The following is an 18,995-nucleotide window of genomic DNA, read 5'->3' as shown; positions in this document are numbered from 1 at the left end:
CCCCCCCGCCCCGCCCCAGGCATCTAGCTGTAAATGATAGGGGAGTTGTCTGCCTGATGTTCAGCTTTGCTGTAAACATCTTCTACTACAATCTCTGTCTAGTTTGGGGCTTTCAGGGGAGAAGCCTTTAAGGTTACTCCTACCCTGGCAAATTGTTCACAATTTTTTTCAAATTTTAGTTTCGCAAGTTAGCTTCTCCTTTTAGAAGAATGCAAACACAGGAATAGCTGATCTCATGTTTTATCAGTTTGTTAGCTTTATTAGTTTGTCAGCTACTTCTCTAAAGTGTTACAATGATGTGAGAGTCTAATTTTATTTTAGACTCATGAGATTAACCTTCAGAAAGTGTATTTAAGTTTTGATGTGTGTGGTCCTGTGAAGAAGTTTCCAGGCCAGCATAACACATTTTGGTATTTTGAGTTCTTCCTGCTTCTGAGCCAAGCAAGGCAACACGATGCAAGTTTGAGAGGATAGCCGTGCTGATTGGAATTGAATCTATAAAATGCCAAAGCAGTAATAAGTGGGTGGCAAGCTCTTTGTAGATGATCAATTATGCATTGAAATATTTATAGGCTTATGTTTAATTTGTTCTTCTCCCTTTCAATATTAAGTAATCGAAGCTGATTATAGCTTTTAGAGTCCAATTTGGATGGGGAGAGAAAAGGGAAGTGCTTTGGTTTGGTCTTTGTGTCTGCCCTTGGAGAGTGGGCTTGGTTCATTCCTGCCTGCAAGGGCAGCTACGTCCTGGCCCCTGAGCTAAGGAGAAGGGGAAACTGAATAGTGGCTGTTTCCCCTGGGGTTCAGTTGAGTGAAAAAGATACTTAACCCCATGTTTGCCACAGATGCAGCCTGTTGGCTTATTCAGAGGGAGTTCCCTTTAAGTGCTATCTGGAACCCTTTTATTTTTCCTGTCTAATGCCAGGCAGGTAGAAAAGATACAGTGCCTCACAAACTTGCTCCTTTAGTAAATATATTTGGTGATCCTAGAAAAGAGGTTGGTAGCATTTCTGAGTTCATACAACTCCGAATCCCAGTTTCTAGTGAGCACCATGTGTAAGACTTGCTTGATATGTGTTTCGCTTGTTTGTTTCATTCATGGTATCAATTGTTTCCTCTCCCACTCTGCCTTTCCATTCTCTAGTACTGTCAAAAAGATGAAGTGCCTTTTTCATAGTCCTCATTTGCCAAAGGAATAAAAACTTGGAGTATTAGTCTTTATAGTCTGTGTGAGCAGCACTCCCATCCCCTGAAAAAATCCATTGCTTTTTATAATCATACTTTGAATAGAGTACAGTCTGTACCCAGATCTTAAGTCTCCATTGCTGCCTCTCTCCCACCTGCAGCATGGCAGGTGGTTCACTTCAAGGAGATTTTTGAGCAGCTCCCCAAAATTCAGGTGCCGTTACCTTGCTCTGAACTTGCTTCAGATCACTAAGGTGGTAACATGTCAGGCAAGCCTTACTTGGTCCTTCCGAACAGGCTGCCCTGACTGGGCATTTCGAAATACTTCCCAGTATAACTTAATGGTACATACTGCCAAGGTGCATCAAGGAATATACAGACTCCTTGTGCTTTTAGACTGAACAACTTAGTTCTCCTTGAGCATCTCCATTTAGTACCTGTTTGTCATGCTTACACATACTTTGAGACCCATGCTCTGCCCTTTTGCCTTTGCTGGGATTTATTAAGGGCTTTCAGTTGAAGATATGTTTCCTTTGATACAGAAGTATTTAAATATAAAAAAGGAAATTTTGCTGTTTTAAGTTGAAAAAAGTCTCTTTTTCAAAAAGGGAGGAGCTCTATTCCTTATAACTGCTATCCCCATCAGCCTAGTAAAGGAAGAAGTAAATAACGTAGTAAAGCTCCTTTTCTAGACTGTGACTTGTTTCTGTATGATAAATAATGTTTTCTACAATGACTTACTAAACTATTCCAAATGACTTAGTTGTTGTTGTACATGCATATATCTATCTGTGACTACTTAAGGCATTTTTCTCTAGGAATTCTAATAGATTAAGTGTTGCCTAGTTACAACCCACTTGGCTTGCTTCCTTACTTTTATAAGAGGGAATGGTTTAGGGAAGGGGAAGATGCAGGATGGTTTTTAACCCCTATGTCCTATTCATTCATTAGATATATCATGGCTTCGTTGTATTAAAACTGTCACACAGTTCTTGACAATCCTTCGATTTTTATTTGGAGAAATTTTGGGATGCTAGAAATAGCATCAATAGGTATGGGGTAAATTCAGATGAAAGGGATCATACGAATCCATCAAGACAGTCATATCCACAGTGGGTAAAAAAACCAAATCTGCTCTGCAACCTGACCCTACTTCAGAGTTTTCTCCTGTTACTCTCCAAGTCCTATTTCTGCTTTCCTTATCTAATGTACTTGATTGAATTACCATTTAGAATGTCCTTCTCCTCCAACCTCAACCACTATGGCATGACTCACGTAGCTAGTGTCAGCGATGTGCTCTTGGATAACTCATTCACTCCACCATGTCAGCGGATGGGCGGAATGGTCTCTTTTCGGACTTTCGAAGATTTTGTCAGGTAAGACATTGAGGAACTGTGTCTGTGCAAGGGGAGCCATGGGCGTCTCTGTTTTGGGGACTCTGATTTCTGCCAAGTAAATAAAGGCCCCGAGAATAGCCAGGAGCCAGCTAAGGAGATGCAGCCCTTGCTGTATATGTCCTTGGAGAGGTATATGTTCTTCCATTTCTACCTCTTATTCAGACTCTACAAGCCTCTACTTGTTATATGAGCCTGGTCAGAAAAAGAGAAACAAACAAAAACCATCTTTTCCTTAGGAGCTAACAGAAGAAGCTGTCTGCTCTGTGATGAGTGAAATGTCAGGAGAAATTAAACACAACACCAGAGTGAGCCCCAGCAGAGACAATACATCTTTTGATTAAATGCATTCAGCATCTATCTCTTGATGTATACTGATGCATTACCCTAGGGGGAGGGGTAATTACATTGGTCTGTCACTGCTCTAGTCCCAGGCTCTTTCTGTTACTTTAAGACCGATGATGACAGCGGTGCTCATAGCTTACATATGAAAAAAACAAAAAAGCTGTAGATCATTCTTTTTTTTCAGAGAAAAAAATACATATGGTTTATTAAAGTTTAAACAATCCATCCTCCTAATTTCTGCCACTTGGTGAAATTTTGCATGTCACCTCGAGCCACTGGTGATTCTGTTCGGTTGACTATTGAGCCTGAGTAGGATAGATTCTTCTTGTGGACTGGGCTGGCAGTGGCAGCATTCGTTTCCTGCCACTTAGGTTTTCTGCCACTTGGGTTTTCATGGTGGGTCTTTCCCTGGTATTTTTCAGGATCTTTGATGAAGTGATGGGCTGCTTCTGTGATTCTCCACCCCAAAGCCCCACATTCCCTGAGGCAGGTCACACGTCTCTGTACGATGAAGACAAGGTATAGTGTGCCCTTTGGGAAACTGCTCTGTTACTTTAGACACAGGATTTGTAGTATATGCTATCTTTCTGGCTTTGGAACGTTACAGGGAAGAATTCATCTTTTCACCCTGCTTTATATTATTTAATTTTATATGCCTCATCAAAGTATTTTGGGGAGCAAATGGAATATAAATTCTAACTTAAAAAAAAAAAAAACTGTTAATCTTGGAATCCATAGTGAGAATAGCAAATGGACTCAGCTAGACCCATTGCAGCTGCCTCTTGAGTTTCTGAATGTTGTTTTGAAGTCTTGAGCTGTGGTTGCTGTAATTTTTAGCCATGGCTTGTATGCTCGCAGAATGCTGCTCTCGTAGTATTCCGGGAATTGTAGACTTTAGATAGCAGGAAAAAAGGAGGCATTTTGTTTAAAACTTTGTTACCCTTGTATTAAATCCCTTCTTTTCATTTCTCAGTGAACAGATGGTTTTGTTTTTTTCTCTATGAGGTTATTTCCCCATGGTTTGATACTTCCATGGTTTGATAAATTGTTAGGAAATATCTTATGTGGGAATATGTTCAGATGGCTTCTTTCACTCATATTGCTTTACAGTCTGTGAAGAAACGTGGCAAATGGTTTCATTCCCATTTTATTGGCAAAAAAGTTGAGGATACAGTGGCCTTCAAGTTCGTGTCAAGTCAAGATTTGAGGCCGCCTCTAGTTAATGCCTTCACTGCCTTATCTTTGAAAAGCTAGGTGGTTTACTTAATTTACTCTCTGTTGTGGATGGTGGGCAATGGTTTCAATTTGCTTATTCATACTAGTGGGCAAACCAGAATGTCCCGTGGCGTATATTTCTTTTTTAGGTGTTCTACCAAGTACTGTAACTTCTCTCTGCCTCTGTATTAGCAGGCCTCCTAAATTTCTTTGTCTCGTTTTTCTTGAGTTAAGGTCCCCAGGGATGAACCAATTCACATTCTGAATGTGGCTATCAAGACTGACTGTGATATTGAGGATGACGGACTAGCAGCTATGTTCAGAGAGTTTACCCAACAAAACGTAAGTCCTCGGTTGGGTGGAAATGGATGGTGGCCGCTTTCTTGCTGGTGTATCCTATCTACCCTTTAATCAGTTGCTACTAACAACGCCTATCACTGTTAATTGCTATGCCTTTTACATAGTTCTGCCTATAGGGGTAAAATTCCAAAGTGATTTAATAGTACATAATGAATGTCTTATGTCAAGAAATATAGACCGCAAGTGTTCAGAATGTTTTAAAGAAAGTAAGTTGTGTTCCTAAATATTTCCCAGAGCTCTGTCTTGAAGTTCCATTCACCTGCTGAATATTTATTTACCTTTGGTGACTTTACTCCACATGTCTAGGCCCAAACTCCCCTGAGTTTCCTTCTGTGTCCTTCCCTCGCCTTTCTTGAAAATATCAGTTATACTTCTATCCTCCTTTTGATTTTGTGTCCCTGGGATATCTTGTGTTGACATCAAACATCCTAGTTTAAACCGAAATTTCCATCTTTTTCCTTCACCTCTATATGACTCCCCCAGCCCCCCTCACTCTCCCCCACCTCGCCCCACCAAAAACAAAACAAACCCAAATAACCAACCCTTTACTCCTGGTCATTCAGAAATCATTGACTTCTTCCTTTCCTTGCTGTTCCATTGATCTACCCCTCTACCCACAATCTATGCTTATTTATTTCTATCTGGTCAGTCACCAAGTCCGTGAGGGTTTTCTTTGCCATGTCTATTACCCTTTCTCAATTTCTTAATTCTGGGCCACCCATCATTCCAGTATAAACTCTTGCCTCACATCCGAGGTACAGCAACAGGTTTACTTGCGATCCACATGTATTCTCGTTCTCCTCCAGGTTTCCATTCTGCTCAGCCCCACAAAATTAGACATCCAGAACGCCCCTGTACCAAGTTATTCTCCCACTCAGCAATGGTTCTCTCACCCTTGAGATACCTGACATGACAAGCCTTAAATTCTAGTTTTTGTTATATCAGCTACCAGCAGGTGATCAGGGGGCCTTCATCGACTTGAGCTTGAGCTTTCTCCCACGTGTACAATAGAGTAATTCCTGACTAATCCAGCCCCATGGGATTGTGATAAGGTGCAAATTAAAAGCATTTACATAGGAGTTCTTTATAAATTAAAAGTGTTATGACTGCTAATAAGTGTATGCTGATCAATTAGAAAAGCAAGGAAGAAAAATACATTTGAGTGAGGACTACTCAAAGAAGTCCTCATGAAAGATAAAATTTGAGACAGCTCTTACAACAAGCAGAAGGAGAGGAAGGAAGGAGGGGAGGCTTTGTGATACCAGCTCTAGGGGGCACAGATCTGGGTGCTTTAGTAAATAATACATTCTTGGCCCTGAAGTTGCTTATAGTGTAGTTGGAGGGAATGGTTAGGCATGCTCAAATAATAATCTGCAGTTCTAGTTCCTTGTGACATGATAGATGCCAAACCACCTCTCTTCATGACAAACTGCCCTTCATGACAAGACCCATGTGTTTTCTTTGAATGGAAAATACCTAGCTCGTCATGCTTATTATAAAGAAAGAAGTCAGAAGATGTTTTTTAAAATTTAATTTCGCCGTGTAAACAATGCCATAGGCATTCTCGCCATTCTAATGGTAGATACTTAGGAAGAGATGGTCACTTTGTGTTTCACGTGAGTCTTAGCATTTAATCCTTATCCTCTCACACCCATAAACTGACTGGGAGACCAACACGAGTTGGCCAACACGAGTTGGCCAACACGAGGAAAAAGTACTTTCACAGAAGTGAAGGTACGGGACATGCCTGGGAATTTTTCTTTAGAAATTTACCTTCCTTCTTGCCTGGGACTAGTGACCACTTCAGATTAACCTGAGACCAGTGACCAAGGTAACCTCTGCTGACTCTGCTGCTTGATGAAATGATCTAGGACCATTTCCTCCCAGGTTTTGAGGCACTAATTGCCTATATTTGATTGTTCTGACCTCAACTTAGGCTTTTTATTACCCTCAGATCCAGATTTTCTAACCATCATACGTTGATTTACAGAAGCAGTTTCCTTATTTTCACTACATATAATTGTAACATTAACTGGCAATAGGAAATTGCCTTTTCCCTTTATTGAACTTTCAAACTGAGGCACAGAGAAATCCAGCATTTTTGTGTATGGCTTTTTGCAAGGCTAGGGGTACACTGTGCTGACATTCTAAGCCTAGAAAAGCTATTCACTGCATCAGGTACTGTGCTTATCTATGAATATTTGGCATTTTTCACCTCCTTGTTTTGAAAAAAATAAAAAAATTAAAAGGAAGGAAAAGCAATTAAAAAAAAGCTGAAGTCATAACTAGTTTTGTTTTTCAGTTCTTGATCATGCTCCTAGCAGTTCAGAAAAAGTTTTTTTTTAAGCACACATTAAACTATCAAATAGGTTGATCCAAATTGTCCAAATAATCTTCTAGTCCCAGCATGTCTTTTTTTCTCTCATAGAAATTAGGATCATATATTTGTAAATGACTTGTGGAGGAGATTGAAGCAGTCAGTGTAAATGGAGTTTCTCCAGGTGCTGACGCCTAATCGCTGGGTAATAGCTGTGGACTTGCTGTGAGACCCGCATTATTACAATGTAATCAGAATCCTGTTGCTCTGCTGTTATTGTCAGCCACTTGTGGAATTTTAAAAGCAATAACAATTTTGATTTTAAATCATGGCATTATTAAAGTTATTTTCTTCCCTTGCCAGAACATAGCTATTGATGCTTGTCTTTGAAGGACTTGGCTGTAGTGGAATTCTTTGTTGGTGTTAGTGAAAAAAAAATGTTTCTGTTCCTGGGCATGCTGAAAGATGAATAACCACTACGGCCCCCACTCGGCTCTGTTCTTTTAAAACAGTTTTTTCTTATTTTAGTGTCAATACTTGGTTATTTGCACTAATGGGTATGATGCCAGTACAGATCATTTTTAAATGTTATTAAGCCAAAATTTATTCATGTTTGGCCTGGGGATTTAATATTAGAAAAATAATTTTGCCAGTTATCTTTTATTTATGCTGTTAATTTTATTACTAAGCAGTGCCATAGTAGAAATAGAGAAGTAGGAGGACAATGGCTCAGAAATGTGCTTAGTTATAAGGGGAAGCTAATTTGGCTGTAAAAAATGCATAATATTGTGAAAGTTAAGAACTGACTTAGGAACATAGCTCTTGGTTCGAGTTATAGCAAGGAACGTGGTCAAACTAAAGTCTGAATGTAGGTGGTGAAAGTCCACATATTTTTTTCTATTTGTGTTCTTCATATATTCTCTGAGGCCATTCAGATGGTGGAATTGCCTTTCTATTTGTTGCATGTAGCTCCTCTTCGTTAGGGAGCTTTAAAAGCATGTCTCTTAATTTATTAACGTGCTTCTTCATGTCTACTTTCGAGATAAGTGAGCTGTACAGTATAGAGGAAGGCTTAGATCCAAAGGCCCTAGACTCATGGAAGGGTCTGTCTTGAAACCACTGGTCTCTCTTCACTCCTGATATACTGCTTGCCTCTGCCAAGTGTAGATGTAAATAACCACTAAGTTTAAAAGCCTGTTAAACATTGCTTTTACCAATTTTTAAAGAGAATCTTAACAAAAAAATCTTCATGTAAAGCAGGGGGGAAAAGGTCAGGACTTGTTATGTTGAATTCTAGGAGTGCAGTATCTGATGATAGGTAATATCTGGAAATAACAGTGTAACACCTGAGCTTTCTGTTTTATGGGAATTTCTTCTTTTCCCTCTACCGGATTACATTTAGCTTCTGTATCCTTATTAATCTTCACATTTGAATACAGGCCCACCAAGTATGATTTTATGAGCAGAAATTGTGTTAAGGTCCACCTTGAGGTAAATCAGTCTTTAGAGAATTTAGGTGACTTCATATGATCCTTCCCTACAAAGTTGTCCTTCAGTTTTGTCCAGATCAATATCTGAAACCTATTCCATTGGAGCCAGGCTGAGATTTGTTTATTTGCAAGTTGAAGATACTGAGGCAAAACGTAGAGATCCAAAAAGGGTTCTTACCCAGTCAGAGCTTTATGAAGACCAAGTGGGATAAAATTGAAGATGAATGGAGAGCTCATCTGTCTTCTCTTTCACGTGTTTGTTTGTAGAAAGCTACCCTGGTTGAGCATGGGATACGGCGCCTTACTTTCCTGGTTGCACAAAAGGTACTGGCATGTGAATGATACCTCCCCAATGTGTCTTATGCTGCTGCTAGAACTTATAAAAATAAAATATGGGAATATAATCATATACTTACATGTAGAGTCTCTGCAAATAGATAACTTTCTATAAATTTAATCAGGAAAAATTAATTTAACTCATTGCTTTTTTACTTATTACTTAATTTGTTTTTAATTTTATTACTGATTGCCAGCTTCTGTTTTTCCTTCTTTTCTGTCGTTCATTTGAAAGGATTTCAGAAAACAGGTCAACTGTGAGGTGGATCAGAGATTTCATGTAAGTAAAAGGAACCACAATGAAAGATTACTTATTGTTTTATCTGTTTGCCACTGATTATTTAAATACATTGAACATGTGTGAGTTATTTAGAAGGGCTGACCTGATGTTTGGTTCTTATTTTAGAAAGTGTTAAAATGAATCTTCCACTTCGGTAAGGTGTGTTCAAGCTGGTGGGTTTTTTTTTTGTTTTTTGTTTGTTTTTTCTTTTTTAAGCCTATAATGAATTCTCAGTATCATCTGAGAAAAAGTTAAGAATGAACATATGTGTTTATCCAGATGACTAAGGAAGAAGCAGAAACTAGCTAGTAATTTCTTCTGTGTACATAGTGAATTTAGAGACTCAGTAATCAAGAATTGCTGGTTAAGGGGCGCCTGGGTGGCTCAGTGGGTTAAAGCCTCTGCCTTCAGCTCAGGTCATGATCCCAGGGTCCTGGGATCGAGCCCCACATCGGGCTCTCTGCTCAGTGGGAGCCTGCTTCCCCCTCCCGCCCCCGCCTGCCTCTCTGCTTACTTGTGATCTCTGTCAAATAAATAAATAAAATCTAAAAAAAAAAAAAAAAAAAAAGAATTATTGCCGGTTAAAGGGCACCTGGGTGGTACAGTCAGTTAAGCGTCCAACTCTTGCTTTTGGCTCAGGTGGTAATCTCAGGATTGTGATATCAAGCCCCCTGTCAGGCTCCAAGCTCCCCTCTGCACTTGCGTGCTCTTCCTCTCTCTCCCTAAAATAAATAAATCTTAAAAAAAAGAGAAGAAGGGGCGCCTGGGTGGCTCAGTGGGTTAAGGCGCTGTCTTCGGCTCAGGTCATGATCCCAGGTCCTGGGTTCGAGCCCCACATCGGGCTTTCTGCTCAGCAGGGAGCCTGCTTCCTCCTCTCTCTCTGCCTGCCTCTCTGCTTACTTGTGATTTCTCTCTGTCAAATAAATAAATAAAATCTTTAAAAAAAAAAAAAAAAGAGAAGAAGAACAACAACTGCCAATTGTACTTTGGGGTCTTGGCTTCTACCAAAGTTGGATTCCAGTTCCATTATTGACAATTCTCAATTCTCAATTCTGAAAAATACTCATTTATTATTTAAAATGTTTTAACAGAACCCAAGTTGGTGTTTTTGTCTTGTGTTAATTCTAGGAACAGGAAATAAATAAAATTAAGCATTAAATTTCTTATTCTCCCATTTATCTAAATTAACTGTCAGTATTTATGAAATTAACAATTTTGTTGAAAAAAGAATGAATAGCCTGGCATCTAAACTGTGGTATATCCATGATCATACCTAGTATGATGATAGCCACAAGGTCAAAAATCCAGTTTGCAATCAGGATGTCATTTTCTAAGATTCTAGAAAATATTAGGTTGGAAGTCTTAATTTTCCTGATAAGAATTTTGTTTTGTTTTCCTTTAACAATTAAGATAATTAAGTTAGTTTTCAAGCACTGCTCATTTGCAATAATGAAGATAGCATTTGGGATTCTGGAAAGGACTTTCTAAATTCAAGGACCTATGTGTGATTACTTTTACCACTTTGTTTATTAGATCTGTAGTACTTGACATTTTGTTTTTCTTCTCACAGTTCACCTTTTTGGTCTAGTCTATAGAGAAACAAGACAGACTATCCTGCAAGCTAAAGAGCTAAGATACCCTGAAATGCTTTAGGAAATGTTGTGGACTGCACAACTCCCCTGTGTTATTGATGTCAGGAAATCAAGCAGAATGCAGATATATATCAATCAATAACTTTAAATAGGAAACTGGAGGCAGTGGAGAAGTATGAGGAGGTTAAAGAGAACCCTGGGGCTTTAGGAAGAAAAATCAGGAGCTTAGAGTATAAAATTGATACTTGGGATAGAATATGAATAAATAGTATGGTTGGGAAATGCTGATCAGAACTAAGGTAGATATGCCAGAGCTGAGACCTGGGTTAGGGAAGAGTATTGGACTAGGTTTGATTGATTGATTGATTGACTTAAGATTTTATTTATTTGACACAGAGAGAGTGAGCGCAAGCAAGGGATGCTGCAGGCAGAGGAAGAGGAAGAAGCAGGCTCCCCACTGAGCAGGGAGCCCAATGTGGGGCATGATTCCAGGATCCTGGGATCATGATCTGAGCCGAAGGCAGACACTGAGCTGTTGACTGAACAACCCAGGCACCCCTGGACTATGTTCTTAAGTCTTACTGTGGTATTTCGTTTCTCACTGACTTTGGAGTAATATAATAGTCCGGGAAATAATAGTGAACTTGTAAAATTATTTTCCTTTTCCCTAATAGTTCAGACAGGGTCTTCATGTCTATAGCACAGTAACTGGTTTTCTATAATAAGCATTCCATGATAAATTAAAACCCTCCATTAAAACTTCAAAAAGCCAAAGCGATTAATTTCTCATGGGCATTATTTTTCTTTTGTACTTTCTTACCTCTGAATCTGTGTCATGTCCTAGAGTGTATCTACAGCTTTAAAACATTCTTCTTTCTCTGTGCTATCCAATAGGTTAAATAGGGACATGTATAGGCAAAATCTGCTAGGAATTAAGCCCAGCAGCTGGTCTTCCCCAGGAATCATTGTCCAGTTCCTATTTATAGTGGCTTGTCAAGTGGGAAATCCATTAAATTATCAAGTGTTTTGTCATGAGTGTGGGAAATGTTGCTTTAGGAGGTAGAAGATGTTAAGGTTTAGGTGTGGACTGGACTTTCTCCCAAGAATTGAATGACAGAGGAGTTGGCGGTGTTTTTATGTTGGGCTCCTTAGAAATGATTAGTGGTTATGCAGGGGGCAAGGGCAACTATTACTGAGCTCTGTCCAGGATCTGCAATAGCCAGGAAGCCTTGGCAGGAGTCGTACAAATCCAGGGCTCACTCTTATGGTACTGCTGTGAGATCCTCTGCTGGTGGTAGCTTGCCATTCATGAAGGATGCTTAGCCTCTCTCATGTCATCTGATGTGTGCTTGCCCCGTAGTTAGTGTAGTGTGAAAAAGAGGAAGCTTTCTGGGAGTGTTAGAGATGAATCCCTTGATCTCTCTGGCTTCTTGGTAATCCACTGTGATGTATGCAGCCTCCCCTGTTCTACACTGTGAAATCCCTATATTATTGAATAGAAGAGAGAAGGTGCACATGAGGGGGCAAGGAGACGAGGAAGGTTACCGAGTACAACACTGGCTGGTGTGGAAAGAGGCTGCTGTGCTGTTGTATGGTCCTCTGACTGCTTCAGAACGAGAACCAGCCCATGAGGGCCAGACGGAGGAGACATTCCTAGAGAGTCTGTATATTGTTAGGGGCTTATTCAGATGCCAGCGAAAACTTCCTTGTCTAATAGCCGCAGTCCCCAGAGAGCTGAGCACTGGAGTCTGCTGCTGCCTTAGTCTCTTGGAGACTTTCTTAGAACACGGGAGTGTATTTTTCCGAGCTGGCCCTGTCCACCAGCAGTGAGGAGGCTGGGTCTCCACACTGTTTCCCTGTCCTTTAATTAAATCAAGTGCCCAAAACAGGATGTGAATAACTGCTTAACATGAGTATTTAAACAAAGTTGGAGGGAAAACAGACCCATCCTTGTAAATCTCTCCTTCATGTTTAAAAAAAAGAAGTATTGAAGCTTTTAAAGCCAAAGAACAGGGTCTTTGAGTTTCTGCAGCTGAATAGGCTCTCCAGTTTTATGTAGTATTACTTAAGTCTCTTAGTTTCACTCGAATTTCCAATCTAGAGTTCCAGACAATGCAGCAGAAGGTGCTGTTTGATTGGGATGTAAGTATTATGCTTTTTGAAGCTTTCCATCATTTTTTTCAGTGCAGTTTTGTTAAGGATACTAAAATGCAAATTTTCAGGATTCTTCTGATCCTTTGCAACCTAAACAAGAGCATTAGGTCCAAACACGGTGGTAAGATTCTAAAATCAGTTTTGCGGGACGCCTGGGTGGCTCAGTGGGTTAAAGCCTCTGCCTTCAGCTCAGGTCATGATCCCAGGGTCCTGGGATTGGGCCCCCCGCATGGGGCTCTCTGCTCAGCAGGGAGCCTGCTTCCTCCTCTTTCCTCTCTCTCTGCCTGCCTCTCTGCCTACTTGTGATCTCTGTCTGTCAAATAAATAAATAAAATCTTTAAAAAATAATAATAATGGGGCGCCTGGGTGGCTCAGTGAGTTAGGCCACTGCCTTCGGCTCAGGTCATGATCTCATGACCTGATCGAGTCCCGCATCGGGCTCTCTGCTCAGCGGAGAACCTGCTTCCCTCTCTCTCTCTCTGTCTGCCTCTGCCTACTTGTGATCTCTCTCTGTCAAAAAATTAAATAAAATCTTTAAAGATAATAATAAAAATAAAATAAAATCAGTTTTGCTTCTTGTTTGAAGCAAAGATTCATGAGATTTTAAAAATTCTGCTATAAGTCACCTAGGAGATAGTTGTGGTTCTACCAGTTTTTTAGGAGCCATTCCCGCTTTAAAATGGTTTGGATTATTTGGGCCTGAAGGAAGAACCAACTCACTATCAAAAATAGTTATCATGGTTAGTAGCTCATTTCTTTAAAAAAAAATTGGTATGTCAATTATATCTCAATGAAGCTGGGAAAAAATTGGTAGTTTTGTTTGCTAGTGGATCAACTGTTAGTTTTTCAAAAGGTTTGGTTTGGGTTTTTGTTTTAATTACAGTCTATATAATTAGTTCTCAGCATGTTGAGGTAAAAGAGAATTGCACCAGCAAGTTTCCAATTTCTTCATCTCATTAGGTTTTTAACACGATTATTTGTATCATAATCAGCTATGATGTTTTCTGTTGCAGGTTTTCACATTCTCTGATTTGCAGGGTGTCTTGATTGGCTAATTTAGGCAAATTATTTTGATTGTCTTGATGATGGTTGGCTGATTAGAACACAGCAGGGGTATAATTTCTTCCTGAGAAATGTTGCATTCTTTTGGTTTTTGGTATCAGAACACTAAGAGGGTTTTTCTTTGTGTACATTCAATTATGATATTTGCCCATAACACTACTAGAATGCCTGGAAAGCAATTACATTAGTGATGGAATAAGCATGAATGCTGTTAGTGGAAAAATTGGAAGGATGAGGTAGGGTGAAGGAATTTACTACAACTATAGGTCCAGACTTCTGCATTTCTTCTTCTCTTTCTGTGAATTTTTGAGCACTGAAAGAAATGACTTGCTGTAAAAGTGTTCAGAACTTGTATAGCTTTCCAAGGACTGCTCAATAATCCTGGTGTTTCATCGCACAGAACTTCTGGCCATCTCTTGTTCTGAACGCTTCACGCTTAAATTGAGGATCTCACTAGGGAACTAAAAATTTGCTCAAAAGCTTTAAAAAAAAAAGCTTGCCTGTATCATCTCATAACACTTTTTCTTAAACTTAGTGAAACTGTTTTTTTTTTTTAATTTTGGTAGTCTTTGCCTGTCTCTGTCAAGAATTAGCTTCTTTCATTATTTGTTGTAAATTCAGACTGTTTTTTTTCCCCCTGGCTTTCAGTTACTACAAATTTTCTTAATTGGCTGAGTAGTAAAGACAAGTGTTTTTTGGCTATGATTACAAGGTTTTTGAAGAAAAATGATTTTGATCCTGCATATATACACATTCACTTTCCTTGACTCTTCTTTCAGAAAATTGCATGGAAAGATTTTATTATCTTTTCTTTTTTTTTGACCTCTGTTGCTTTTTTAGCTAATGCTCTGAAAGCCATACCTCTCAAGAATAAAACCAAAACGAGGCTAAATAAAGCCATGAGCATGAAATCTACTGACAATTCAGCTGAACATCTTCCTGCTTAACCTTGAAGTCATCCCCACATTCTTCACTATCATTCAGGGGAATTATTTAGAACAAAACATCATCAGTAAAAGATCAGTGCTGTGTAAAACCCACTTTCAAAGGGCTTTTAAAGACGCAAGCCTGGACAGGGATTTCCTGGGCTTGCTAAACAAGCTCCTAGAAGCCTGTTAAATGCAGTTTTACAGTCAAAATGCCAAGGAAATGTAAAATGATTTATTGACGGTATAAGCTTTAGCTAAGGTATGAGGTGTAAATACCTGTGGAAGGTATTCAAGAAGCTCTCAGTAAATTCAGGAACCACAAGTTTTCAGCAGGAGTTTTGCTTTATTTGTTTTTTATTTTCTTTAAAGCCCCAATTTGTTTTTTTATCTCATTAAAGAGAAGTTCTCTAAATAAGGAATTTGGATTATGACAAGAGTAGAAAGTCGGTGTCCTACACTTGAGGAGGAGTGGTAGAAATGAAAGGGTGTGGACTCTAGCATCAGAGAGACTCGAGTTCATGTTCAGGTTTTATGATCCTGGGCATATCAGTTGGCCCCGGCTTCCTCAGCTGTAGAATAAGTCATCATTAATACTTGAGAGGTTTTTGAAAGTGTTTGGTGGGACAGCACGTAAGAGCCCCTGCCACCTAGAAGGCTTTCGGTTCATGTTTCCTTCATGCTTCCTAAAGCTCATTGAGGGATGTTTAGGCAGCTAGCTAGTCCTGGTCTGTCTGCCTTGTATACCAGTAAGTGTTTGATTATTGCACTCATAATGAAGGAGATACCTAATGAAACCTCCTATGGAGGCAAATAGTAATGACTTGATTCCAACACTGCCAGTAGAGCCTCCCATCCGAGAAGCAGGGGTATTTGGTGTTAATAAGTTAAATTTCAGAAACTAATGGACTCTGCTAATTGAATTCATCTTTGTTAATTAATAAGGTTCTAGGAAATTGGTTGCTTTGTTGTGTAATGCCCTGCAAAAGAGCAGTAAGACCTAATGACTATAAGTTCACTAGTTCCGTCCCATTTTCTTATACATAAAGTGGTAGTGACCAAAGTAACATCTTATACTTTTGCTTTGTCTTAAAGTATTGTTGTTTAAACCCTTGGAGTTATTGACTTGAGAGCGAATGTGGAAAAAACATGGATTGGGGATCCTGTGCTGTCTGGCTAGTTTACATTTTAAGAGTTTCTTAAGGATAAACTTGGGAAATCAGTCCCGTAACTACTGTTGAAGTGCTGCCGCATAAGTGTATATTGGTTTTATTTGCCAGGTTATGCCAAAAGCAACACCTGGAAAGATTTTTTTTTTTTTTTCACTTGGGAGATGAAAAAAATACTAATTTTGTTTTCCCATAGGAGAGGATAGCTATTAAAGTGAGGGTGATAGTGTGGTGATTTCAGATTTGGAAGTGGGGTCAAAGTGGTAGTTATCCAGAGGACCATTCATATTCCCCAGGCTAAGCTTAGGTAAGGAGCATGTTTTCTAGGAACAGCCTCCTAGATGCATGACTGTTTCTCTACTTACTATGTGTTTATCCCCAAAGAGTCATATCCATGAAAGACTGAAACATTTTTCCCCCTTCTTTTACACAGAGAGAATTTCCTAAATTTTTCACCTTCCGAGCAAGGGATAAGGTAAGGACTGATTCCCCCCCCACCTTTTTTCTAAATCTTCATTTAGTTCTTAAAAACCCAAGAGTGACTTATCTTTGCCATGTGCTCTTCTTGCAATTCTCCTTTCTCTGACTGAACTTGTGCTTTCCTTTGCCTTATATGTGTCTTGGCACTAAAGAAGACTCCTTTCTGAAAGAGTTTGGTTTAGGATACAATCAAATGTATTGAGCTATCCGGAGAAAGCGATAACTTCTCACAGTCCTCCCTATGCTTTAGGATGATCCTAATGATACATTAAAGGACTGCTATACTTACTAGTAGTATTCTTGTCACCCACAGGCGGCAGTTCATTTATACCCAAGTCTATGTGCATTTGTTTTTCAATTTTAAAATACAGAATTTCAGACCGTATTGGTTTCGTCCTGTAAATGGCTTTGGTTCTCCCTCTCCATTCAGTCAATTGACATCTGCACTGGACGAACAATTTTATTTCAGCAAAACATGCAGTAAATGTAAATCGAACTTTTAAAAAAAGAGAGAGAGATAAATAATAATATATCTATAGGGATAGTGAATATTCCAAAGCCAAATATTTTTATTTTTAAAAACTAGATGATATTTATTTGTTGAGTATTTATTGTGTCATTTGTACTGTGCCAGAAATAAGAGTATAAAACAGGCCCTGCCTGTAAACATTTGGGTAAACCCAAAACACCAGTATGTGAAGTAGATATTAATATGAAGCAGTCTGTGATTAATTATCAAAAATGAATTGTATAGACGGTAGTGCAGTGGGAGTTCTGAGGGAATTGGTGTTTTTGTTCGCTTGTTTTTAATGGAGAGCATCACTGCTTGTAAAAGCATAAATGATAAAAGCTTGGGAAGTAAATAGGCACTTTAGTCCCTAATCTTACATAAGCTATAGCATTATCCTTGAATGTAGCTCATTTTTGTTGCTTATTTGCACATGATCACTTATGTTTCTGTTTTTATGCCTCTCTTCTATGTACATGTTCTTCATAATATAATTTTCTAACTGCCTCTTGTGAGCTCTTTTGTTCTCCACTTTTGTGCTCAGTTTGAGGAGGATCGTATCTATCGTCACCTGGAGCCTGCCCTAGCTTTCCAGTTAGAGCTGAACCGGATGAGAAATTTTGACCTTACTGCCATTCCGTGTGCAAATCATAAGATGCACCTATATCTTGGGGCAGCCAAGGTGGAAGTGGGCACAGAAGTGACAGACTACAGGTTCTTCGTGCGTGCAATCATCAGACATTCTGATCTAGTCACCAAGGTGGGTCCTGTACTTTGGTGGGAAGTCATCCCTGAGGGAAGGGGCAGAGAAGCAGGCATTGTTGAAAATCAGGTTTTCATGTTTTAAATCATTTTTTGAATCATTATTTTCATTCTTCCCACTCTCCAGTAACCAGCAGAAGTCTGACAGTCCTTTCTCTCACAAAAATAAATATTCCATATTATAAAGGGCAAATAAATATTCCATATTATAAGGGGCTTTAAAAAAATTTTTTTTAGGTAGTAGAAGCATGAAAGCACTCACTTGAGAAGAGCGAAAGCATCTTAATGGAAAAATCACAGCTAGAGTTAGGTGACGATAGAAGATAAAGTTAGAGTTGGCCCCGTTGTAAGCCCATCTAGACAGGGTAGTTTCTGTGTATAGCAAGGCACTTCCTGCCATGTTAATTACTGCATCCCAAAGCTATACCCTTTTTCAACTTTCACTTTCCAAATAGATTTACTTTCTAAACTGCTCCATATGCCATATGTGAAATGTAATCCTATTGGAGGTATAGCTCTGGGGGTGCCCAGCATGTCCAACTATTGGAAGGAAATGCCTTGCTAGGGGGCAGGAGGAAGGGCTGGCAGGAGCTCTTTATCTGACCTTTGCCTGCCTCTGCCACCCACAGTTATTGAGCTACTCTAGGGAGGAAGGTAATAAGCAGGTGCCTTATGATTCATGACATACTTACTACTCAAGTCATTATATAGCCAGTTCTCTATTGATATTGACTCTTCTGCAGCACACTAACATGGATGTTGATTTTCTTCTTGCGTAGGAAGCTTCTTTTGAATATCTACAAAATGAAGGGGAGAGGCTGCTCCTAGAAGCCATGGATGAGTTGGAAGTTGCTTTTAATAATACAAATGTTCGCACTGACTGCAACCACATCTTCCTCAACTTTGTGCCCACAGTCATCATGGACCCATCAAAGGTACATTTCTCCTTAGCTTCTCTTCCAGCACCACCAAACACAAGCAGAGAGATTCATCCATATTTATTTTCACTTGGACCTGGAAACAGGTACTTTTGGTCAGCTAGTTGAGCCCTTAATCTTTAAGGTTTACAGAATGCTTGTGAGACAGGGTTTCCAGAAGGTGTGGGAAATTTGATATAGCCACTGAGAGCAGACTCAAAACAGAAGATGGTATGCTGTTATCTTGCTGGTAAGCAGTATAAAAACATAAAATCTCTTTCTGTTAGTCCATTGGTACCTGCTCTGTGATATTTGTCATCGCAGTGGTCCTGTTTTTATATAATTCCCTAGGATTTCTCATCTGGAATAACTTCGCTATTATTGGGCCTTTTGGCAAAACTGCTGCTGGTTTGCACAAAATGTTACTTACCTGTTGCCCTTAGGGAGGCAGTGCACCTTCTCAATGTGTCTAACCTGTTTCTCTTCAGTATTTTTCCACAGGGAGG

General features: G+C 39.4%; 1 protein-coding gene across 11 annotated transcripts in view; it reads left to right on the top strand.

Annotated features, from left to right (window-relative positions):
* The window catches only part of ACACA (acetyl-CoA carboxylase alpha), a 243,255-nt gene that overhangs the window by 121,294 nt on the left and 102,966 nt on the right, over positions 1-18,995 (top strand). For 9 of the 11 annotated variants that reach the window (XM_047708296.1, XM_047708297.1, XM_047708302.1 and 6 more), the window contains 8 exons: positions 2,415-2,558; positions 3,344-3,440; positions 4,371-4,478; positions 8,571-8,627; positions 8,875-8,919; positions 16,256-16,297; positions 17,355-17,570; positions 18,352-18,507. In XM_047708296.1, coding sequence (XP_047564252.1) covers positions 2,415-2,558; positions 3,344-3,440; positions 4,371-4,478; positions 8,571-8,627; positions 8,875-8,919; positions 16,256-16,297; positions 17,355-17,570; positions 18,352-18,507 — 865 coding nt within the window. The remainder of the gene's footprint in view (positions 1-2,414; positions 2,559-3,343; positions 3,441-4,370; positions 4,479-8,570; positions 8,628-8,874; positions 8,920-16,255; positions 16,298-17,354; positions 17,571-18,351; positions 18,508-18,995) is intronic. The other 2 variants (XM_047708298.1, XM_047708299.1) reach the window with 1 other exon arrangement.

The sequence above is a fragment of the Lutra lutra genome, chromosome 16 (genome assembly GCF_902655055.1).
Source record: "Lutra lutra chromosome 16, mLutLut1.2, whole genome shotgun sequence".
Lineage (NCBI taxonomy): Eukaryota > Metazoa > Chordata > Mammalia > Carnivora > Mustelidae > Lutra > Lutra lutra.
Note: the sequence above shows the minus strand (reverse complement) of the source record. Positions and strands in the feature narration are given on the sequence as shown.